Raw genomic sequence first — 25,613 nt, forward strand, 5'->3', positions numbered from 1 at the left:
AAGATGACACCTGGCTGCTGTAACAGATCACATACTTTGTCTTGCTCATTTGCACACTTATTAATGACTGTGCACATATGAAAATGAACAAACCTTATGCTCTTTCTATTACTATACTTAAGAACATGAACTGCTTATCCTTCTTCTCAAGCCAATATGCAAAAAACTATTTTTAATGCTCATATTACGCATCAAGCAAGTAATCAGTAACTCATTTGAATAGAATTTATCCCACTTTCTGAATATGAAAAGAATTTAACAAGGCACAAATTCTAATGAAGACATTTTTCCACTAAGATTAGGATTGAGACTACAATCTGTTTAGGTTCGTATATGACTCCCATCACACAGGCCAGAACAAACCATCAGATACTAAGGACTTTCGATCACTACCATCCTGCTTCCGATTCAAACCACTGACCTGTGCTGAAAGGCTGTCCCACTATCAACTTTTTGAGCCAATCAATCCCATTATATTTCTCCCAGTTTTAAACAAAAGACATGGATTGGCTGAGGTCCTTGAGAGATGTCCATCACTAGTCATCACAAACCAGACCACTCCCTCCTATGGGAGCAACAATGAGGTAGTTATGAAACTTCTTGCTGAGATTTATCCAGTCATTTGGACAGGGCCCTTCCCCAACCACAGCGGACAAAGCACTGGATTTGGCTCCCAAAGCCTGCAGATCTCGGGGAATCAACTGAAACCTAGGGCTATCCACACAAAGACTGTATGCCTCAAAATACCTTTGGGCTCATCATGACAGTATGGCTCCACTGCCTCACTGCTCTTGGAGCACCACCCACCTTATACCGAAGTGTAGGATTTCCACAGCACAGGACGGAAGGAGCACTATAAAAAGGGTAATACAGCCTGATACCCTGTGGGATTGGTTGGGTGTATTGCCATGGCCTGCTCCTACTCCATGAACTCTCCCCTCCCAACCTTCCATGCTATATGAGAAAAATATGTACCTTCCATGAGTCATGTTGGTCAATGTGATTAACTAGTACTGTATTAGGTGGTATAATGGCTCAACAAAAATAGATTTTTTTTCTTGCAGCTAATCACCTGAGTTGTCTGAGGCAAGGATTATTTAAAGGGTTTATACAGGGCCCAGGATCATTGGGACTTCTACGCACTACTGTAATACAGGTAATAGTAATATGGGAAGCCTTTCCAGTCTAGTGGATCCAACTCACTGAAAACCCATTTGAATATATATTTCTGCAAGGGAGCAAACGCTTTAACAATTGACAAATCTTTTCAGTGCTCCTAAATTTCGGCTAATTTACAGTTTATTTGCGAGTCTCGATACTGAATCCTACCTAGGACATTACAAGGGGCATGTGGAACTTATAGATTCCTAGGAGTAAGCCATAGCTATTGAAATATTAAATTGCTAAAGCTCTACATTTATGATTTCAATGGTGGCACTGTTCCTTGTTCAGCAGCCTCCACTTCCAGATATACCTACAAGGTGAGCACACATCTCAAGACTTCACAACAAAAAGGTCCCTTTATAAACCTAAGGATTCTTCACAAGAATTCATATAATCGATGGATAAGATTGCAGTAAATTTGTAAAATTTAGAACTGCTGTCTTCAGTGGCAGATAGGAACGGAATAATAGTAATAAATCATACTAAAGAATGCTTTGCGCTCATCCAGGCTTGGAGATATACTTTAACAGCTGTTACCTCCAATATGGGATGAAGAATGTTGTTTTATTATTGGAGTTTAATATGTAATGCCGTATGTTGAGTAGTTCTAATTTACTTTTGCTGAATATAGTCCAGCAATAAAAATGAGACACTGCTAGAGTCCCTTCCCAAGAACTGTACACAACAATCTGTAGCAAACATACGATGAAATATGTTTACTTAAGAAATAAACAGGTAATATACCAAGGTATTGACTTTACCACAGTATTTACTGAATTCATGCTTTTATGTTTTTGTTTGAGACTGCAAGTTCTCTGGGGAATGGACCCTCCTTATAGCTGCATATTTTACTGTGGCACACAGCTTGCAGTGAACAAAAAACTGTATTTCCTGTATAGAAAATATATACCACAATAAGATTTAATCAAATCCACAGTAAATATTAACTTTTAAGGGAAGACCCACTTCCCCTTAGGGCCTTTGAAAATCTTCCTCTAAATAGCCCACTAAGTAGAAAGATACACTGCTTCTCTCCTGTTCCTTCTTCCTTATGCTTATGACTAGAATGAGTAGCACATTTATTCCTGCGAGGGAACACAGCAATGCCTCATTTTTATTGCTGTACTGTATACAACTACATATTCTTAATAGAATAAGGCTAGAAAAGTTCAAGTTTGCCACAGCCACTGAACATTCATGAATGTCTGCCCAGAATATTCAAAGAAAACAGAACATCCAGTCTTAAAATTTTCCAAGTTGGAATGGATAAAGTGTCCCATATTAATTCATGATACAGGTACAGAACATGTATACATTTTCTTGTCTTCAATTTGCAGCTATCGTTACAGTGAATTTTGTGAAGACCTAAAGGACAGCTCTCTGGCCGACTGAAATATTTGGTACTGAAAATGCAACACGTCCACTGCAAATGTCTGATAGTGCGGGTTACGACGATACTTCTGAAAATAAACCTTTTAAGTCAATCTTTGCTAAGAATCTCCATTTTGAATCAAAGCTTTGTGATAAAAGAATTGCCCCATTTCTGGCAAACATCAAAACGGCAATAAAAAATGGACTGAATGTCCTGGCCTCATCCTAAATATTGCATGGTAGAAAACACTAAGGTTTTTTAGTAGTAAATTCTCAGGGTGATACAAGAGACTCATTCAACTGTACACAACAACAGAAGCTCTGCTCTTGGTTGCTATCCTTAAAAATTCAAGATTATGATATATTCTGGTTTATGGAGTGGAATTGAACTTTTTTATATTATGAGGAAAAGAAAGCTTTGAGGTTCTGGCCCTCACAAAATCTGCTAACTCTATGGGTTACAGTATGAACATCAGACAACTTGCAGTAGAATAAAGATCTGTTCCACAAGGGCAAAGTCATAACATTTTACTGGCCAACACAAATGTAAGCCTACAATCTGTAACAGGTTGGTTTTTTTTCTTTCCCGTTTTCACCCAGATATATTCCCTTTTCTGAATCCTTAATGTCCCTCTTCTCAGACTGAGTTAATTCCAAAATAAATGATTCTGTAAAATGTTGAAACTTTTGTTTTTGGAATGGGCAACAGACCAAATGATAGATTATACCCCATCTTCTGTAAAAAATTTGTGGAAACCTTGGCAGATTTCAGAGTTATTTTATGTATGTCATGATACAGACAAGCATCTGAACCCAGAATCTGCCCCAACATAAAATGCCATAAACTGCCTTTCATCATAACAAAACAACTAAGATTAAAAGTTCCCAACCACTTTCTAAAACCAGAGTCACATTTTATTAAATTTTATTATCCATTCAAACATTTTGGCTCATGAGTCTTGTTTTTGCTTTTTAAAGTAAGATGGCTTATGACTATCAGTTTAAAAGAGCAAAAATTCTTTGTATAAAAATGGCTCATTGTTAACTATACTGAACTTATATACATTTTTAGAACTACACGTGGAATCATTCTTACCATACCTGATAAAATTCCCGAAGCCAGTTCTTCTGTAAATTTTCTGGCTGAAAAACAAAATACAAAAACCCATTAAGACGAAGCAAAGCATTTTGTAAAAGAATATCTTAATACCCATTGATTTCCTTAACTGACTCAAATGGAGAGTTTTTTCCCCATTAAAAACAAACTAGCAAGTCCCTCCTAGAACTCTACCACTCAAATCTCCTTTTTCGTTTTGTACCTCTCTTGCCAAAATCATAACCAATGAACAGTGCAAATATGTAAGGTGAAAAAGATCCTGTATAAATGCAGTAAAGGTAATCCAAAACCATTTCATGTCTGACCTCTGCAACACTGTACAAAGTGTTAAGGTAAAATAGTTGAACAGGCTGAAAATATTAATCATAAATCTCAATAATAATATATTTATATATTATTAATATATATATATATAATATAGTTTTTAATGTATGCATTTAAAGTACTTATGAATTAACTGAATGTCAAAAACAATGTAAACTGTTTAAACCTAATCTTTCATACATTTGAGATTATGGCTTCAAGTTACATACACTGAATTATACTGAGATATCTTTTGTAGCACTGACTGAAAAATAACAGCATTCACTTTCTGTGTTTAAAGTTTATTGGAACTCCTTCAAAGATAAACATGTAGAAAGTACGCAGTCTCAGCATAAATGAAAAGATTTGTAGATTGTAACTGTTTCAGGTTTACAGCCTTTTTAGTAAACTCTACCTCTGGCTTTGTTAAGAGTTGAAAAGACGTTCTTTGGGACAGGGACTGTCAGGTTATTCTGTTTGTATAGTGTGTAGCACAAGGAGGCCCAGTCCATGACTGGGGCTCCTAGGCAGTACAATAATACAAATAATACATAATTTAGAAACAGCAGAATGCTGCCCTTTCAAAGAAAAAAGGCAAAAGAGAATTTCTAGATTACCCCTTATTTGTAAGGACATAGCTATTTATGCAAAGCCCTGCCCTTTCAGAAACATGTAACTCTCTGAATAGAACTACAGCAGTACAGTAGTTTACAAATCTGCATGTAGCACCTAGAGAAAGATACAAACCGTTGTTTAATCTTCTGAATCCAGGCTAGACTTGAGTAGGGGCATTTCTTGTAGTATTCTGAAAACACAAGGCAGGCTCCCTAAAATTTTACTGGCAAGAAGTAACATCGTTTGTGTTACACAGAACAGAAGTTAGTGAAGTGAAAAGCCAAAAAGACGTCAATACATGGCTTTTACTTTACCGATAGACATAACACAAAATAATGCTGGTGCTTCTTTCAGATATATAAGAAATTTCTGGTCTGCTGGGTTCTCTCTCAAGTGGTGTTCTTACATAGTTAAATAAAATTAAGATTATTTTATACTTCTTTATTAACTTGCTTATTAAATTAAAACCTCCATATTTCTGCCACAAGTGGCTAAAAACTCTGTATATAATGCAAGAATTGGGGCTGGTCAAACAGACATTTTTCATGAAAATTTTCATACCCCTTTTTTTTTTTTTTGCTCAAAATCTCAAATTCAGAAAATTTTCAATCAGCTCAGAAAAATAGGAAGCATTTTTAGCAATTTTTGAAAAACATACAATTTTTCCTTCTTGCTGAATTGTGACATTTCTATTGAAATTTCAAAATTTGGAGATTTTCAACCAGCTGTAATAGGAACGTTATCTATTCTTTTCTGTCCTTATATAATTTTTTTCAAGTTGACAAAATTACAAAGCAAAAATATGAAGACTTCAAGACCAGGAGCTCACAAAAGGAAAAGAATGCCAGCATGTTCTGTACCGTTCACACTTAGATTATAATCTATCTCCCAACTCTGTCAAAACTGCAATGTAACAGCAGCTACTCCACTTTTTTCATTTTGACTTCAGTAAGACAACTCATTGAGAAAAGATAAGCACAGATATAAGGATCAGGGCCTAAGAACAGTAGTACTGAACAGTTTAAAACAAGGGTTGCTGTGATTTGAGGTCAAAATCTCATCTTCAAAATATAAAGATAAAGTTTAATAAATGTAAGTGATGCTGAATTACAACAAGCTACTGAACAGATTATGATAACTGAAAGATTGGCTAGCATATAAAGGCATAATTTACTTTTGATATTCATAGGAGATTTGCACAGAGATCAGATAGCATTTCATGTGGATTAAGAATGGCACATCATACTAGGATGACTATATGTCACGATTTTACAGGGACAGTCCTGAGTTTGGGGTCTTTTTCTTACATAGGCTCCTATTACCCTGCACCCCCTGTTCCGATTTTTCACACATGCGGTCTACTCACCCTACATCATACTAAATTATACCCTCAATCTATGGAGCATAATTAAAAATGAAATTTCTTTCCACATAGGTTATATCTGCCCTGGCCCACGTACCTGGTTACTTGGACTGTGTACATGTGCACACATGTTCCCCATACCCACACCAAGTGTCCACATATCCTGTGCTGGACATGGGTATAATGCCATGTACATGAGCGTACCCATGTCCATACTGCCACCATTGTTACACAACGTTAGCACTACAGCTTCAGGGATGGTATCCCCGAGTTCTGAGTGTCACAAGGAGATAGTCTATGAATGACTTTGCTGTGTGTTGTTGGTATTGTCCCTTGCCTAGGCTTCATACATATGTCAATGGCAGTTACTGATCATATCACCCCACTTGCCACACTGAATGGAACACATGGAGCAATGGGATGATGCCATGGTTCTGTTCCTGCTCCTTATCACAGGACAAATGTTTGTTTCTTTAGTTGAGTAGGCGATGGGCAACATGCTGGTGGCATTTGTGCAGAACTTTCTGATCCAACAAAGATGACTGACCTTGAGGGTGAAGGACAATTCATTTAGCTACTATGGTACAGATATGGTTAGTGCTGCTATTGCCACAATATGCCCCTGGGTGGGCCATCATTTCTAGGACAGGAGAACCAGGATGGAGCAGTGGGATCAAATCATTTTGGCAACCTGGGATAATTGTGGCTTCACAATTTCTGAATATGGAAACAGACATTCATCAAGCTGTCTAATGAGCTTGTACCAAACCTCCCATGCCAGAACACTCGATTCAGGGAAATCATACTGGTGCAGAGACAAGTGGCTATTACCCTGTGGAAGCTGTGAACACCAGACTGTAGGTCAATTGCAAACCACTTTGGAATTGGAAAGTCCACTGTTGGGGTTGGGGTTTTGCAGGTTTGCAAGGCAATTAATGTGATCTAACCACAGGTGGTTGCCATTAGAAAAGTTCCAGAAATAATAGCTGGATTTGACAGGATGCAGGTTTCCATATCCCAACACGTTGCCTACCAAAAGGAGCAAGTGAATATGTGAACTGAAAAAGTTACTATTCACTCATTCTGCAAGCCTTAGTGGACCGCAGAGGCAGAGTCATGAATACCAACACAGGAAACACTGATTCATTATGCTAGGGTGCTGAGGAGATCAGGATTGTACTTGCTTCCTTACTCCTATGGGTCTCTGTGTGTGTTTGGGCCAACAGTTATTTTCAGAGACCCCACATCCTAATTTGGCTCATGAAACTACACAAACGTTGATGGGAAAAGGGACTCAATAACAGCTTCCGTAGCTAGGGTCACCAGCCCACCAGGATTCTCCTGTCTCCAGAAATTAAAGATTATGTCCTGTGATGAAACCTCCAAAATTGCCAATCACATCTGTAGCTGCAGAAGGGACATGGAGTGTGCATGTGGTAGGCTGAAATCTTGTTGGTGCTGCCTACACACCTGTCTGGATGTCAATATGGCAAATGCTATTCATAGAATTGTTGCTTGCTGCACACTCCATAACATTCATGAAAATAAAGGGGAGTGCATCTGTACGAAGAGGGCTCAAGACAAGTCTGGTTTACAAACTCTATCCAGGCATCTGGCTCCAATCCACATTCACACTGTTCCTAGTTCCCAGCAGGTAGGTGAAATCAGGGATACCACATCTGCACATATCTTGGCACAGCCAGGAGGCAGAGAATGACATCTACCTGTGCCGAGGGACAACTTCACATCCTGTGCAGCTTCCGGAAAAGCATCAGGGGGAACACTGGCACTTACATGTTGGGTTACATACTTTGTTCCCCCCCCCATAATTGAAGGTCATTAGCCATTCATTCCTGTGACAATTCACACATTATAGACAATTACAACAGGGCACCTCCACTGGGTTAACACCTTTGGGTCAAGCATGTGCGCTGGAGGGTGGCGGCCAAGTTGTAATGCTGTCATTGTGCAATGCTTTTGTCTTAACTGTTCACACTTGTTTACCTGCGTTATCAGGAGCACTCAATTTTTTAACCATTCTTTATGAGCATCACTAACTATACTTAGCAGCTGTTACGGAGCACTAATTAATCTCTATTAAAGTTGAAATTTGTCATGGGTGGGGGGGAATAGCCATTTAATCATTGTGTAGTGGCAGACGTCCGTTTTGTTATTTGAATTGTGCTTCATTTTTCCTGCATGTGAACCAAGCCATCAAAATATCTGTCTACCCATTTTCTATGTTGTTAGTTCTGCTGCGTTTAGAACTAGCAGTGCTTTCTGTAAGCATGTAACATTAACTGTACTTTCCCCCTTCCTGCCATGTAGCCTTGGAAGTTTGGATATGGGGTGGGGGGAGGTTGTAGGTGTGGGGCAGACAGAAAAAGTGTCTGCACTATGATGGCCCCAGACAATTACAACATTCCAATTCATGTGCTGTGAATCGTGGGCCCCAGTCCCAAACCTGAAAACATCCTACATGCATCATACTTAGGAAGGAGGGTCCACACACAAGTCAGAGAAACGGTAACATTTATTAAATGTATCATATTGAACATGTAATTGAAATGTTTTTTTAAAAGATGGAAACCAACCAAACATAACAATGGTCAAATGATAACGTCTCATGGCCCTTCTGCTGACAAGGAGGGAATAATGAAAGGGAAATTGTTCTTGGGGACAAAAGGAATGTCTCTTGCATGGAGTTAGGGAGGGAGGCACGTGATGGGCTTCAGGCACCCTCACAGGGTTAACTTCCTCTTCCTGGATGCTCAAGGGTGTCTCTTGCAAGAGGTTTTGGGTGCTGGTCTGATACTGAGATTCCTGAAGACTCCTCATGATCACTCAGGGAAGTGGGGGTTGGGTCCTCTGCCTCAGCAACACCCTGGGGGGCAGCTGGAAGAGGTGGAGATGGTGGCAGTTCAGAGACAGGGGCAGTAGTCATGGCAGCAGATGGACCCCATCTTCAATTCTGTCAGTTTCTCCATTAGGGAATGCTTCTGTTCCCCATGGCATGCCTCCTGTGCCATGAACTGGTTCATCGGCGCGATCCTCCTGTGCAGTTTGTGTTTGCTACTGCTTCCTGCTGTCCATCCCAATGAGCAGGTCCTCCATGGTCTTTCATCATCTGCCTCTGGGTCATTGCTCCTGCCCTCCTGGTAGGATGGTTTCTTTCTCAGGAGCCAAAGGCCCTGCCAGTTCAAAGACAACAGTAGCATTATATATTTTTTTCCTTTGTAAGAAGACAAGAAATCCCCCCACAGAACATAACTTTGCTGTACAAGGCCACATTCCAGGATTGCAACTGTTAGACTATTCTTAGTTCTCAGACAACTTTTGTAGCCCCTGAGGACAGTGCAGAGGCTATGAATGGAAAGAAACATGTACTAACTTAAAAAAAAATGTTAATAATGTCTCCAGAGGAGGTGGGGGTTGCAGTTCTTTCCAAGGGCTATGTTAACAGCCTTCAATTTCTTCTTTAAAGACTGGTGAACATTTGGAGAAAATAGTGGGTTTCAAGGCACTAGAATAGCAAAGGGACATGGCTTTCCAGTCCTGTGGAGGAGATCTGGCAATCTATGCCAGAGAGCTGTTTCTACTAATTGTCAGCCCCCTATATTTTGCTGAATGGAGAGTTTTCGTCGGCTATGTAGGTGGACCAAGCAGTTTTGCACTACCATTGAACTTCAAGACCTAGCTGGATTTTCTACTATACCAGAAATATGTTTACACGATTGGGTGGCAATGCAACTGGAAATTGACTATATTCTCAGCTACAGTACAGTGTTTCCATTCAAAGGGAGATGAAACCACAAAAAACACCCACCCCACCATCACCAGAAAATCCTGTCCTTCTGCCTGCTTAACAATGGTGAAATGGGCACATAAAGATAGAATCACAGATTCACAGAAAGGTAGGATTGGAAGGGACCTCAAGAGGTCATTAGTCCAATGTCCTGCACTCATGGCAGGACTAAGTATTATCTAGACCAACCCTGACAGGTCTTTGTCTAACCTGCTCTGAAAGATCTCCAATGATGACAATTCCACAACCTCCCAAGGCAATTTATTCCAGGGCTTAACCACCCTGACAGTTAGGAAGTTTTTCCTAATATCCAATCTAAACCACCTTGCTGCAATTTAAGCCCATTGCTTCTTGTCCTATTCTCAGAGGTTAAGGAGAATAATTTTTCTCCCTCCTCCTTTTATATACCTTTTATGTATTTGAGAACTATTATCATGTCCCCTGTCAGTCTTCTCTTCCCCAGACTAAACAAACCCAATTTTTTTAATCTTCCCTCATTGGTCATGTTTTCTAGACCTTTAATCATTTTTGTCGCTTTTCTCTGGACTTTCTCCAGTTTGTCCTTACCTTTCCTGAAATGTGGTGCCCAGACCGGACACAATACTCCAGCTGAGGCCTAATCATCATGGAGAGGAGAGAAGAATTACTTCTCGTGTCTTGCTTACAACACTCCTGCTAATATATCCCAGAATGATATTTTGTTTTTTTTGCAACAGTGTTACACCGTTGCCTCATATTTAGCTTGTGATCCACTATGACCCCCAGATCCCTTTCTGCAGCACTCCTTCCTAGACAGTCATTTCCTACGTGTGCAACTGATTGTTTCTTCCTAAGCAGAGTACTTTGCATTTGTCCTTATTGAATTTCACCCTATTTACTTCAGACCATTTCTCCAGTTTGTCTTGATCATTTTGAATTTTAAACCTATCCTTCAAAGCACTCACAACCCCTCCAAGCTTGGTATCATCCACAAACTTTATAAGTGTACTCTCTATGCCATTATCTAAATCACTGATGACAATATTCAACAGAACTGGACCCAGAACTGATCCCTGCAGGACCCCACTCAATATGCCCTTCCAGCTTGACTGCGAACCACTGATATCTACTCTTTGGGAATGGTTTTCCAACACATTATGCACCCACCTTACAGTAGCTCCATCTAGGATGTATTTCCCTAGTTTGTTGATGAGAAGGTAGTGCAAGAGAGTATCAAAACCCTTACTAAAAATCAAGATATACCACATCTACTGCTTCCCGCTATCAACAAGGCTTGTTACCCTGTCAAAGAAAGCTATTAGGTTGGTTTGACACAATTTGTTCTTGACAAATCCATGCTGACTGTTACTTATCACCTTATTACCTTCTAGGTGTTTGCAAATCGATTGCTTAATTATTTGCTCCATTATCTTTCCGGGTACTGAAGTTAAACTGACTCGTCTGTAATTCTCCAGATTGTCTTTGTTCCATTTTTATAGACAGACATTATATTTGCCCTTTTCCAGTCCTCTGGAATCTCTCCCAACTTCCATGACTTTTTGTACATAATCACTAATGGCTCAGATACCTCCTCAGTCAGCTCCCTGGAGTATTCTAGGATGTATTTCATCAGGCCCTGGTGACTTGAAGACATCTAACTTGTCTAAATAATTTTTAACAAATTATTTCTCTATTTTAGCCTTGATCTTACCTCATTTTCACTGTCATTCATTATGTTAGACCAGTGGTTCCCAAACTTGTTCCACTGCTTGTACAGGGAAAGCCGCTGGCGGGCCGGGCTGGTTTGTTTACCTGCCACGTCCGCAGGTTCAGCCAATCGTGGCTCCCAGTGGCCACGGTTCGCTGCTCCAGGTCAATGGGAGCTGCTGGAAGCAGCGCAGGCCGAGGGACATACTGGCCACTGCTTCCAGCAGCTCCCATTGGCCCGGAGTAGCGAACCGCGGCCACTGTGAGCCGCAATCAGCCGAACCTGTGGATGCGGCAGGTAAACAAACCAGCCCAGCCCGGCAGGGGCCTTCCCTGCACAAGCAGCGGAACAAGTTTGGGAACCACTGTGTTAGACATCCAATTGCTACTAAGAAAACTGAAACAGTCATTTAACACTTCTGCCAATTAGTCCACGTCATAGACAGACAAAACAATTTGATTGGGTTCCCTGAAGTTTCAGATCAGCATGACAAGCCCCTCAGCTGTCTACAGCACAGGGTCATCACACTGTGCTTATCCAACCGCCAGACTGGATCATTCTACCATCTGTTCCCTCCCGCACAGCATGTGTAGCATGGCTCGGTGCAGGGTGAAGCCAGGCAACAGAGACAAGGATGGTAAAAAAAAACTGTAATCTTTCAAGGGAGAAAAAGACTGTTGTGACTAACTTTTCCTCAGACAACCATAGTCTTCCCTTCCCTTTTCTGGACCGAACCCTCCCTCCACCTCAACCCTCCCATTCCACGCAGCTCCTGTTTGCGAGGGAATGGTAAGAAGCACTGAAACTATGTACTCTTCTAAGGGACAAAGGACAGCGGTCATTAACTTTAGACAAACAGCTACAAAGTTTTCTATAACTGTCCCATCCCCAACTGGGACTTTCTAAATCTGCTCCCCGGTCTGTGAGGCCAGATCATCACTGCCTGCATGCTGGCTGAGAAATGCACAGGCAGTGGGGCACAATTATTTGTGTTAATAATCTGTTTCTCAGACATAGCTTCTGCCAAATGCATCACAGAGGTTCACTAGAAATCAATAAAATTGTTGATTTGTAGCCATGTCTTCCATTGGGGACCATTTATGAGTTGAAGGTCCAGGAAGGGGAGGGAAATGTAGCAAGAGGGAGGGGGTACTGTCAGGGAGGCTAGGGATCCATTATAACTTACCAGCCTCTGGTTCTGGTTCCTGCCCAGCTCAGGGTCCTCCTGGAGCTCACTGAGAGGGCTTTCCCAACCGTTTCTCCAGGTAGAGTTGCAGAATCATATACTCCTTGTCCTCCAGAGCATCCTCTGCAGTTCCCTGTTGCCTCCTTGCCCTGGCTCTCATCAGCATCCCATCAGACGATGAGGCCAACATGGTTGAGGTGGGAGTTCTGAGCCACTCGAGGTTCTGTGCTGACAGCCCTTGACAGCATCTGGTCCAGCTCATAATAGAGGGCCATGTACAATGAGCTCTCCTGGATCAACTGCTGGAGTCTTTTGCCTGCCTTGATGCATTCCTAGCACTTGATCAGAGCCCAGTAAATACCCACATGCTCCAGCCTCTGTGAAGTTTCCTGGTAAAGGTGTATGTTCCTGCCACTTCAGGAGAAGTCATGGAAGACAATGTTCTCCAACCACACATTGATCGGCACCCAGGTGTGGTCAGTGGGCCAGGCAGCTCTTGGAGCAAGATCCACGTTTACCTGTATTGATCAAAAGAGTGCAGCGGAAAGCTGTTCTGATATAGAAAGCTGTTCAAGCTACTACCAGTGAAAACAGGGGGACAAGAACTTTTACAGAATGGGTAAGCTCATGCTACCCTCATGCTATTATTAGTGAGCTAGGCTTCTGCCTACCCAAGTTAAGAAGCATGCTCCCATCTGTAATGTAGATGTACTCTATAAAAATGTGTGTCCTGTTTTTGTGGACACCCTTTTGACCCACACTGTCTGACCCTCCTCCCTAATCAACCGTGGACCATGCCTTGCTTTAGTACTACTTTCTGTGGTTATGTCTACACTGCAACTGGGAGCATGCTTCCCAGCTTGAGTAGACAGACACACACTAGTTCTGTTCAAGCTAGTGTGCTAAAAATACCAGCATAGCTGGGGGTGGCACCAGCAGCAGCTCAGGTTAGCCATCTGAGTTTGTACCCAGGGGGGGATCAGGTGGGTTTGTACTTGGATAGTTAGCCTGACTAGCCACCTGTGCCACTCTTGCTTACACTGCTATTTTGGCTTGCTAGCTTGAGCAGAGCTAGTGTGTCTGTCTATCCATGCTGGGAAGTACGCTTCCAGCTGAAGTCCAGATGTTCCCTCTACGGTTCTACTGCCATTGGCACAGTGGATGTGATCCTGGACCAACTCATCCCCCTGTGAGGATGAGCTGCTTCAGGTACAAAGTTCTCCTTAATCTCCTTAGCTTTCCTGGAAGCTACTGTTACTATTCTGGGTAAGATGAAAGAGCCCAAGTCTGGAGTGCCCCTGAGCAGTGCTTCTGTGAGCATATTCCACAAACACATACATGTTTCCAGGCTGGGATTTACAGGGGTCTTCAAAATACCAACGAGAGATGTTTATTTGCCAAATCCATTCTCAAAATTCATTCAGTCTTTCAGAGAGAAAGAAAAAAAATGTATACAGAAAGACACTTAGCTGATATAGTGTACATTATTTTAAAAACAGTGAGTTCGCAGTGTCCTTTTAAACTAAACAACAATGGAGATTAAAGTCACATGGGAGAAATCCTATATTAAGGCAGCTCTACACTAAGTATAGATCCCAAATTTTTTGCTAAAAAAGCTGAAACTAAAACATTAAAAGACTGTAGAAATCTTTCCTGATTCCACCCCTTCTCTTCTCAGCAGCTTATTATGATTATAAACTATAAAACTAGAAGTACTCATTAGAAACAGAAAATGTCTAAAATATTTTAATTGTTGGGTAGTCACCTTACAACTACGAACATATTGGCTCATCACTCATGCTCATGTCACTGCAAAGAACATTATTCCTGAGAATGCAAATCAAGTAAAGAATTCACCAGCTGTTGTCCCTGAATTTCTTCACCAGATGGCAGCAGGAAGACAATATAGTTAATGGGAAATGAGAATTGAATGTTGAACCAACAAGAGGTCTAACTGCTGGATTTAATTTTGTTTAAAGTGTCTTGAATAATTACAACACAGACCAAAAGTAAGAGGTGGAAAATTTTCAAATGACTCGTTCTCAACTGTCATTTCTTGGAACAGATGATAAAGAGTAGATGAAGACAATCCTCTAGAAAAAAAATCTTATAAGGTCTTGTGCATAGCTTTAGAACCTCCAGATTAATTCCCTTCTTAGTTCCCAAGGAAACAGGGAAGGCCTGAGGTAGTGACAACAGCAGTGCACAAATCACTAGCGAGAACTCCAATACTGGAACATGTTTTCAAAATTCTTTAGTTTGTTGTCTGCTCAAGCTACCTGGACTCTGAAACCACGCTGACCAAAGTCACTTATTAAATGAAAGAGAAAGAGAAAGTGTCTCTGTCTTTATTCTTCTGTATTCATTACTGTTGATTATTCTTTTCTCCTCCTACCTCTGCATTCTCCACTTCTCCGATTTTGTGTTCTCTTGTTTCTCACCCTATCTTGTCGACCATTCCTTTAGTATCTCCAACAGTGGTTCCTCACCTTCCTTTCCCAGCTGTTGGAATGTCTCATGGTGTAATCCTCTCCTTTTTCTGGAGGACCCCATCCACTCCTGCTATTTCCACCATCCCCTTTGCATGGATGATTCCCTATTCTACCTCCCTACTTCCTTCTCCTCTTAGTCCATTCTCACATCTCCAAATGCACCGTATACATCTCATCTTGGATGTTGATTCACCATCTCAAGTCTTTCAAAATACTTCTTTCTTCCTTATTCCTCTTCCTTCTGTATCTCCAGGAAAAACTACACTTTATTTCATGTCTCCCAGGCTCACTACTGGGGTCACATTTGGCTTTTCACCTGTTCTCCCTAATTTCTAAACTTTCTCCATATTGTCTATTACATCCTACCATTTCTTCCTCTTGAATATGACCAAAAAATCACCACCCTTTCCTTACTCTCCACTGCTAAAATAATTTCCCATGCATATCTCACATTTCACTATGGTAATCCTCTCCACACTGGCTTTCCCTGCTTATCATTTCTTTCCCTTCTAATCCATCAAAAATGCCCCTGCTAGAGTCCTCTTCCATCACACTACTCACAATATCAAGACCACCTCACTTACCTGGCTTTCTGAACCTTCTGTGGTCAGACAATCTCCACATCCCACCTAATCTTGCCTCCACTACATTCCTGATCTCATTCCCTCTACAATATCTGACAGTCCCAATCCTCCTCCCACTCTTAGCTTCACATGCTGCATCCTGTGAATGAAGCATTCTTCTTTTTGTCCATCTAGCATCTTTTCTCTTCTTCAGATCCTTTCATTAAAACCTTCTTCCTCCAGGAATGCTCCCTATCTTTGTTATCTCATCAGTAAATCCCCACATCCAACAGACATGTGCCTGAATTATTGTCTTGCCTACATTTGTGTCTTCTTAAATTGTAGAAACTCCTCAGGACACCTAACATGCCTTTATTTACAGTGTGTTTGTAAAGCACTGTGTCTGCCTAGGATGCTATATAAGTCACGCTTAATAAATGCAGACCCAAATATTTTGGTGGGCTCAATGAACTAAGGCAAAATATCTCCCTTAGCTCACACAGCTGCAGTGTGTGCTTTACTAAGGGCTTTTCAGGGCTTTACTAAGGGCTGTGTATAAATACCACAAACAAATCTTAAATATAACACCTAAAATTAAGCAGTAAAGGAGCATTCTTAGATTATATCTTCATTTTTATCTTATAGTTTCCACCCAGTATTGTGCAAATTTTGACCAAGCAGAACCACAAACAGACACCTTCCACCAGATGCAACTGTTATTTTTTAAACTCTAAAATCATGTGGAATCTTCGTTAAAATAACAGGATATACGCACGGCACATCACAGCTCCCTTCAATTAAATACCATTTTGACCTTTTCCTGGAATTCTGAGTCCCACCAAAACTGGCTCTTTTTATGCTGAGTTTCCACTTGAAGTCTATTTATGTCATGCTGGTTACAGTATTGGTCAGGATCATAAAGAAAAGCAGTAAGCTTGCAGACACATGGATACCACATGAGTTGGTAAGGTCTTGAAAACAAACAGCTTTTCAAAATGAACATATAAGTAGCCTCTCTTCCATTTCTTTATAAAAAAAAGCTAATGTAACAGCCAAGAGAAAATAAACAAAATAATCTGCAAAAGCACATAATCAGAGTAGATAAGACAACTTTTTTTAAAAAGATTTTTTAAAATGCTAGAGAAAGAATCAAGTTGAAAAAATAAGATAGGAAAGAAGTCTCCAATTAACAGCCTGGAATATTTTGTTCAGTTTCACCCAAAGTTGAATGAAGGGAAGTAAGTAAATTATAGTAGACAAATTCTGGGTTTGTGGAGTTTATTTTTAGCTAAATAATAGCTTCATTTTTTAAGAAGTAAAAATAAAGTCTTGAATCAGTGTGTAAAAACTCACTGATAGCCAGCCTGAGGGCTTGTCTACACTTACCAGGGCGATCCACGTGCGGCGATCAATGCATCGGCTGTCGATTTAGCGGGTCTAGTGAAGAGCCGCTAAATCGACCACCGATCGCTCTCCCGTCAACTCCTGTACTCCACCTGAACAAGACATGCAAGGGGAGTCGACGGGAGAGCATCTCCAGCCGACATTGCATAGCGTGGACCCCGCAGTAACTAGATGTAAGTACATAGCTGAAGTTGCGTAACTCAGATCAACCTCCCCCTGTAGACAAGGCCTGAAAATGAGCACAGATGAGAAGGGGCAGTATGACTTTATGTGGTGTTTGAAAAGAAGGTAAGAATTATTTTTTGTGCCTCTTCAAATATTTCTGAGCATCCTATGTGGGTTAAAGGATTAACCTCACTAAAACAGGACTTGGGTAACTGCCACTGGTACTCAAAGTTCTCCTGGAATTACACAACAATAAAATAAACCCTGTTAAAGCCCTTTGTTCCCAAGGATGAGCTCCCAGGTACTATGGTACATCTTTAGATCTTACAGTTTCCATTTACAACCAATTTTCAACACTGCAAAATAGTAAATTTTAGCTCTTTGGAGGGCTATATTTGCTAATTTTACAATATTTATATTAAAAAACCCTCCTGTCAAAATTTTGCTTCACTGTAGTTACCAAAAACTGGTTATTAGGTACATAAATGTGATCATTATGGTTATGATTTTAATAAAACTAATAAGGTTAGGATTAAGATTTTTAATCATCTAGTATCTTTAAAACTTTGTTTGAAATTCCTTGAATTTTTTTATTACAGGATATATTTGATTTTAAAAAATTCAGACTTATCTCCCAATGACCTTGTGCTCTTATTGTTGCTCTTTAAATATTAATCAATACAGATCATGGTAAAGAAAAGTCCACAAAAAATAGCAGTAATTAACATGGCATTTTGTACTAAATTTACAGTAACAGTTGACAAACAAAAGGATGATAACCTATGCACTATGTTCAAGTGTTTGTGGGCCAGATTTCAAAGTGAATGGAGACAAAACAGTAGGGTTAAAAGAGAGAAAAATATATTCAAAGGTCTATGGGAAGCTTTTCTACACAAGTGTATTAGCTTCTGCCGAATCTGAGCTTTCATTAAAAAAATAACACTAGGTTTCTAGCTGTTATGTTTGCAAAGATAACTTTCCAAATGTAAACAGACTATAAATCAATCCAATTCCTCTGCTGCTCACAGCTTTCCCAAACTGCAGCTTAGTAGTGTGACAGGGTCAGGCCAGATGGGTAGAGGAGAGTGTATTTTTGAAGGCAGATATATTAATCCCAGATTAAGCAGGTCCATTTTCCCTGGGTAAGATATCAGGGGCAGTTCCAGAACAAGAAGGAACTTGCTGGAACAAATTCAGGCAGCCAGGCTAATTAGGACACTGAAGCCAATTAAGAAGCTGCTAGAATCAATTAGGGCAGGCTGGCTAATCAGGGCACCTGAGTTTAAAAAGGACTTTACTTCAGTTTGTGGCATGCGTGCAAGGTCCTGGGAGCAAGAGGCACTAGGATCTGAGAGTGAGAACGCGGACTGCTGGAGGACTGAGAAGTACAACCATTATCAGACACCAGGAGGAAGATCCTGTGGTGAGGGTAAAGAAGTAGCTCAGGGAGTTGTAGCTGTCGCTCAGCTGTTCCAGGAGGCACTCTAGACAGCTGCAGTCCACAGGGCCCTGGGCTGGAACCCAGAGTAGAGAGTGGGCCTGGGTTCCCCCCAAACCTCCCAACTCCTGATGAGACACAGGAGGAGTTGACCTGGACTGTGGGTTCCACCAGAGGGGAAGGTCTCTGGGCTGTTCCCCGAACCACATGGTGGACCAGCAGAGACTGTGGGGATTGTTCTCCTTCCTTTTTCCCATGCTGGCCAGTGATGAGGTTAGCTGAGTGAATGGCAGGTTTGAGCCACTAGCAAATGTGGCCAAACTGAGGGCTGCCGTGAATCTCTGAGGCAAGCAAATCTGCCAATAAGCGCAGGACCCACCAAGGCAGAGGAGGAACTTTGTCACAATAGATACTGAACCGTCCTGTTATTTTCCACTGCTGCTAGTATACCCTCTAGACAGTAGTGAAATTGGCAAGAATCAAGTCAGTTTTACTTTGCTACAGTTTGGAGATAGAAACAGTAGAATCAGACACTGGAGGACCACCACTTAAAAATGGAGACTGGGAAAGGAGTAGAAGAAAAAACACTTTGCAGCAGCCAACAGGCTGGCAAAGAGAATAGAGTAACATCAACACACCTCCCCCATCTCATATTAGTCAGGAGACTCTAGCGTGGAAGGGTGAAAACAAGAAAAGGCTAAAATACAGGTATTTTAAAAGGAAGCAATAGTAAAATACTGCACTTTGTAAGAGCATTAGGAGTTTTCTTTACCACTACTATGAACAGCAACTCTATCCTAGCTTCTGCATTTGAATAGTCACAAGGCCCTCATGAATTCCATTGTTATGTAAAGGAGCAACGTTTGCCCAAAAACATTATTCAAAGAAAAAATAGTGATAGCAAGTTATATTTTATATGACAACCTTTATCCCATTGACCAAAATCAGTATGTATATCGTACTTGCATGTGATGCTTCTCTTTTTCAGGGTTTATTTTTCAGGGTTTACTTTTAGCATTTTTTGAGTTTGATGTAGATGTCCAAAAATCAGGTTTCTTCAGGGCTCTCTCTATGTATATACTGTAGTAAGTAATCTCTTTGTAATGTTCCCCAGTGCACTTTAGCATCATACTGTTTCAAACAGAACAATTCTAACATGAGCTAGGGAACCAACTGGATCGACGTGGGCCAACTAATGCACAACATGCTTGCATGCTTAAACCTCCTCCCCCTCCCACTTCTATAGTCCACATTACTGCTCCATGTAGACAGACTCTTAGATACAGAATAATCCTTTCTGGTGTTTATCCAATAAACACTAGAAAAACAGTTTCTTTCATATTTCTTTTTACACTTTAACACCTTTTATCAGTGTCTTGTCTATTAAAGCTGAAAATCTGAAGCCCTACTTGCAATTAATGAAGGATAATTCAGAAACAGCCACTATAAGGCATTTATCAACCATATAGGCCAGGGGTAGGCAAACTTTTTGGCCTGAGGGCCACATCTGGGTGGGAAAATTGCATGCAGGGCCATGAATGTAGGGCTGGGGCAGGGGGTTGGGGTGCAGGAGGGAATGCGTTGTGTGTGGGGGGGGTACAGTGTGCAGGAAGGGGCTCGGGGCAGGGGTGCAGGGAGGGGTGCTGGGTGTGGCAGAGGGCTCGGGGCAGGGGGTTAAGGACAGGGCGTGGGGTACAGGAAGGGTTCAGGGTGTGGGCTCTGGCCTGGTGCCACATATCTTGAGCAGCTCCAGGGTGGCAGCAGCGCATAGCAGGGCTAAGGCAGGGTCCCTGCCTGCCCTGGCCCCGCGCCACTCCCAGAAGCAGCCAGCACCATGTCCCTGCAGCCCTGGGGTGGGTGAGAGGGAGCAGAGGGCTCCGCGTGCTGGCCTTGTCTACGGGTACCTTTCCCAAAGCTCCCATTGGCCGCGTTTCCCCGTTCCCGACCAATAGAAGCTGTGGGGGGCGGTCCCTGCAGGCGAGGGCAGCATGAGGGGCCTCAGGGACATGGTGCCGGCCGCTTCCGGGAGTGGCACAGGGCCAGGGCAGGCAGGGACCCTGCCTTAGCCCTGCGGTGCCACTGGGGTGGCAGTCCCATGGGCCATAGTTTGCCCACCCTGCTATATGAACATATACTGTAGCACTTTTCATGCCAGGATCCCCAAGGGCTTTGCAACATTAATTAAACCTCACAACACCTCTGTATAGTCCTCATTTTACAAATTTGTAGAGTGGATCACAGAGAAATGCCATTACTAGGGAAGTTTGGATACGAGTTGCATGGGTGAAACTAAAATAAACTGAGTCCGGATCTGCAGTAATCTGATCAAACGACTAGATACAAGCGTCTTACTGCCAATTAGGAGGTAGATTTGTTGTTACTGATTTCCAACCAGCTGGCCAAAACCCCACACAAACAGTGAGTATTCTAAACCAAAACCAAATGTAAACAAACATAGCATTCTCAAGCTATGGTTCTTAGCAGGATGCATTTAGCCCTGCAACATATCATAGAAAAATCACTTTTAATTAATGTTCTTACAACTTTCAAACTAAGTTTAAGATTTGAAACTAAATCCCCTCCTATGATATACTATACTATAGGATTTACGAAGGTAGCACTTTCTAATAGGCTTTCAAATCACAGTTATTTATAGTGCATGCTTGCCAAAAATGTAAAGAAAATAACTAAATATCTGCAGTGTATGAGTGCAGCTATTTATTTACATTTTCAATTAGCAAAAAAGACATTGTCACACTCTCTCCGCTGCTTGCATAATCCATATGTTATGTGCACTGCAGTAAGGCTAAAATGAAGGATAATGACAAGAATATTGGCAAGACACATAAATAAAGAAAAATTAAAACAATCCATTCCCAGTCATGTTAGTAGTAATCTTGTTCCCTTTCTTAACACTAACTTCATTAATATTCATGTAAAAATTTGTCAACACAAAACATTAATACCTTTCCTAAGCATGTTCCTCTCTTAGCCATCCAATGTTCTCTTATCGAAAGAGCGGAAAACTACTGGTTACTAACAAACAGTTTTTTACAACTCTGATAACACAACTTTTACTTTTAAACCTCTTATACCAGCTTAAAACTGAAGACCAACCTCCTGAAGTTACCAATGATTTTGCCTTACTAGAAATAATAATTGTCTTGCATTTTAGGTCACACAAATGAGAAGCAATATATTTGTCAGAGTTTCAGAAATTGTTTTAGATGTGTGGAAAATTATTCTGAATGAAATTATATAACCTTATCACTTCTGGCACTGAGTTTCTCGCAGTCAAATATAGATAGATTGCTGTGATTTCTCTAAATTCTCTATTTTGTGTGTTATGGACCACTATGTATCAGACTATTTTATACATAGCCCTTGAACAAACTGATAAATAAAAATGTATTTTAGAAGACAGGTGTTAAAAATGCACATAGCTAATAATCGCTTACAGCGTGTGTGCATCCACAGTAATATATACATGCTCATTCTCGCTTTAGAAGTCCTACTCCTTCCCTGGAGAATTTCTTACCCAAAAAATAAATAAAATAAAATAAAATCACAAAACCGCAACAACTCAGTGTTCTCATCTTTGTCCACAATCCAACTCTGCAAGGAAACCTAGCCAAATATATATTGGCAATTATTGTATTAGAATTACATGTCCCACAATTCTACTTAAGACTTATGAATTGGTACATATATATGAATCCAAAAATATGAATCTTCACTTTATCCCTTCCATTTTAACCAAATCATACTGCCAGGTTTAAGGATATTGGCTTCTCTGAGTAACCAATGTGTTAGCAAAAACAGTTTAATCCATTACCTTTTATTATTAACACCACACACACTAACACTTAGCAAGGAGCAAGAATAAATTATTCTCTCTCTCAGACACAAATTTGAATTCATGATGATCCTGTAATTTCTTTATTGTAGTTTTCAATTATTTTGTTTCTCAGTTTTGGAAGGCTAAGGGATGCCAGGCGTCATATTGAGAAATAGAGCAAATACACTTTATTTACACTTTCTTCACAGATAGGAGGGTAGACAAAACAGACTCTGAAAGTCTTTTTAAAATGCCCTTGGTGTTTATATGTCCATAAGAATTCCCTCGAGGCTGAATATTAGACTACGTCAATGTCATGCAGCTGTAAAAAAGGATAAATATGATTCTGGGGTGTATTGGCAGGAGTGTTGTATATAAGACGTGGGAAGTAATTATCCCACTGTACTCAGCACTGCTGAGGCTCAGTTGGAGCACTGTGTTCAGTTCAGGGCACCTCAGTTTAGGAAGGATATGGACAAACTGGGAAGAGCCCAGAGGAGAGCAACAAAAATGAAGAACGACTTAGCAAACCTGACCTATAAGGAAAGGTTGAAAAAAGAGCATGTTCAGTCTTAAAAAAAAGACTAAGGGGTGACCTGATAACAGTCTTCCAATATGTGATGGGCTGTTATAAAGAAGACAGTGATCAAGTGTTCTCTATGTCCACTGAAGGTAGGGCAGGAAGCAATGGGCTTAACCTGTAGCAAGGGAGATTTAGGTTAGCTATTAGGAAAAACTTTCGAACGATAAGGGTAGTTAAGGTCCAAAATAAGCTTCCAAGGGAGGTCATGCCTACCCTCCTCATCTCTGGAAGCTTTTACAAACAAGGTACCTTTCAGAGAAGAGATTAAAATAGGTCTGCATTTTTTTTTGTCCAATCTAATAAAATCATGAAGGGCTGAGCAGAAGTTACTGTATAAACCAGAGAAATCTCTTACCAATGACTTGAGACCAAATTCTGCTTTAAATTACATGTATGTAATTTGATTTATGCCTGGGGACTCATCTCTGTACAGAGCCACATTAAATTCACGGGGACGCTGCACAGGTGTAAGTGTTCCCTTTTGTTGTCTAAAACAGAGTGGCACAAGCATAACTGACAGCAGACTCAATCTTGTAAGAAAATTGTTCTCAAAATACTCTGAAAGGTCATGGGGTGTGTGTGTGGAAATCACACTTCTGGAATAGCAAGCTCTCTCTAAATCAGTCTTTTGTGATCCCAAAGCTTTTAATCTAAAATGTTGCATATTTAATTCACATTTTCATTTGTAATCTACAGATAAGAATACCTGTGATTTACAAAACCACTTACATTAACACCAACTAGCAGGCTGAATTTGAAATGCAGAATTAAGAGCAAAATACAGGCAGCACTGTTCACCAAAACTTGGCAAAATAATCCATTAAGACCTGTACAATGTTCTATTGTAGGAGAAAGAACAAGTCCTCTTCAGGTATTGGTGGTGAAACATCCTTAAATACACTACGTGTGTGTATATAAGGCCAAGGACACTTTTTTCTTGGTGAGAACGAGTAGCGTTTTTGTCAGTATTCAGATTAAGGTAGTAAATCATTTATGGAGCAAATTAAAATTAGCGCCTAACTCACAGTTACTATTCTGTTTGTATTCCAGTAGCACTCACAATATGCTAGGCACTGTTATATGCATAAAAGGAAGACACAGTCTTGCTCCAAAACACTTACAATCTGTGACCACAGTCTTGTAAACATTAAATCATGGGAACTACTCATGTGTCTAAATTAGCACATATACCATGATCCTGCAAATATTGGCTAAGACAATATGAAACACATGAAGGATGGAGGAGAGGGATACCATCAAAACATCTTTATATGGATATATTATTAAATAAATACAATTTTGTAACTATATATTATGTAATAAACACATGAATTATGCCTGGCCTCTACAACCCTACCCATTATTAGTTGACTAACATAATGTAGGAGTCACAGAAGTAGTAGATCTCTGGAAGAGGGATTTGTAGGAGAAGGTGGACCTTACAGATTAGGTGAAGGCCTTCTGGAACATCAACTAAGGCAGTCAAAGGACCAGTCACACTGTAGATCTTCATTCATTCGATGGGTTTTGCAGAAAACCCAGTTTTCCTTACTGTACACTATGAAAAGTGTGATAGATGCCTCTTTTTCAGAAGAGATCAGAAAAATTTGCTATGATCTGCTTGCAACCTGGTATTTTCACACATTGTTCAACTTCAGAGTTGTACCAAAAAGGCAGCTGCTAAACTACGTTCAAATAGAATTGGTGGAGCTCACAAAATCTGGATGGCAGTTCTTGACACTTCATAGTCACATAACAAATCAGAACACTTAGTAAAACCACTAAACTCTCTGAGGCATTGGAGTTTGAAGGCCAAAAGCTATCCATGGGTTTTAGCTACGCTGCCACAAGCTCCAATCAGCATTATACCTTGCTGACAAAAATGCAAGCCCAGGAAAGAATGCAAAAGTTATAAGCAATGTTAATGTAAGAATGCAAATGTTACGTGCAAATAAAAAGCATGAGGACAATCAACATTCTACCATGATTGAAATAGTATTGATTTAAAATTTTACAGTTCTTGCAAATAATTTGTAATAAGAAGTAGAACTTCACCACTCATAGAAAACAGAGTTATATAAAAGATCTAGGAGATCATCCAAATTTCCCCCTGCAAATAGTGTGCCCTACATGGGACTTTACAGATAAACAGAGAACCCAACTGGTTTAAGTATTGTTTTTATGGAAACTATCTGTATAATAGCTACAGAAGTAAGTGTTTAGTATTTACATAAAACTGAGTGGAAAAAATAGTGTACCATTAAGGCAGACACTTTTTACTAACTGCAAAATAATAATGAGATTTACCACAAATGTATTTAATTTACTTGCCATCAATACATATTTCTAAAAAGGTTTATTGTGCTAATAATGGTGCCATTCCCTGCATTTTTACATTCACAAAAGTGATATTTAACCATATATAAAAGTATACTGTAAATTAACACAATTGTAGAGTATATTTACAAAATATATTATAACAGTTGTTCTACAGTTGCAAAACTAACACACTTGAATGA

At 40.4% G+C, this 25,613-nt stretch overlaps 1 protein-coding gene across 4 annotated transcripts in view; it reads right to left on the reverse strand.

Moving 5' to 3' along the window:
• The window catches only part of INPP5A (inositol polyphosphate-5-phosphatase A), a 429,845-nt gene that overhangs the window by 309,965 nt on the left and 94,267 nt on the right, over positions 1–25,613 (reverse strand). For all 4 annotated transcript variants that reach the window (XM_073353963.1, XM_078853839.1, XM_078853838.1 and 1 more), the window contains one exon: positions 3,637–3,678. In XM_073353963.1, the coding sequence (XP_073210064.1) occupies positions 3,637–3,678 (42 nt within the window). The remainder of the gene's footprint in view (positions 1–3,636; positions 3,679–25,613) is intronic.

Source organism: Lepidochelys kempii, chromosome 7, assembly GCF_965140285.1.
Source record: "Lepidochelys kempii isolate rLepKem1 chromosome 7, rLepKem1.hap1, whole genome shotgun sequence".
Classification (NCBI taxonomy): domain Eukaryota; kingdom Metazoa; phylum Chordata; order Testudines; family Cheloniidae; genus Lepidochelys; species Lepidochelys kempii.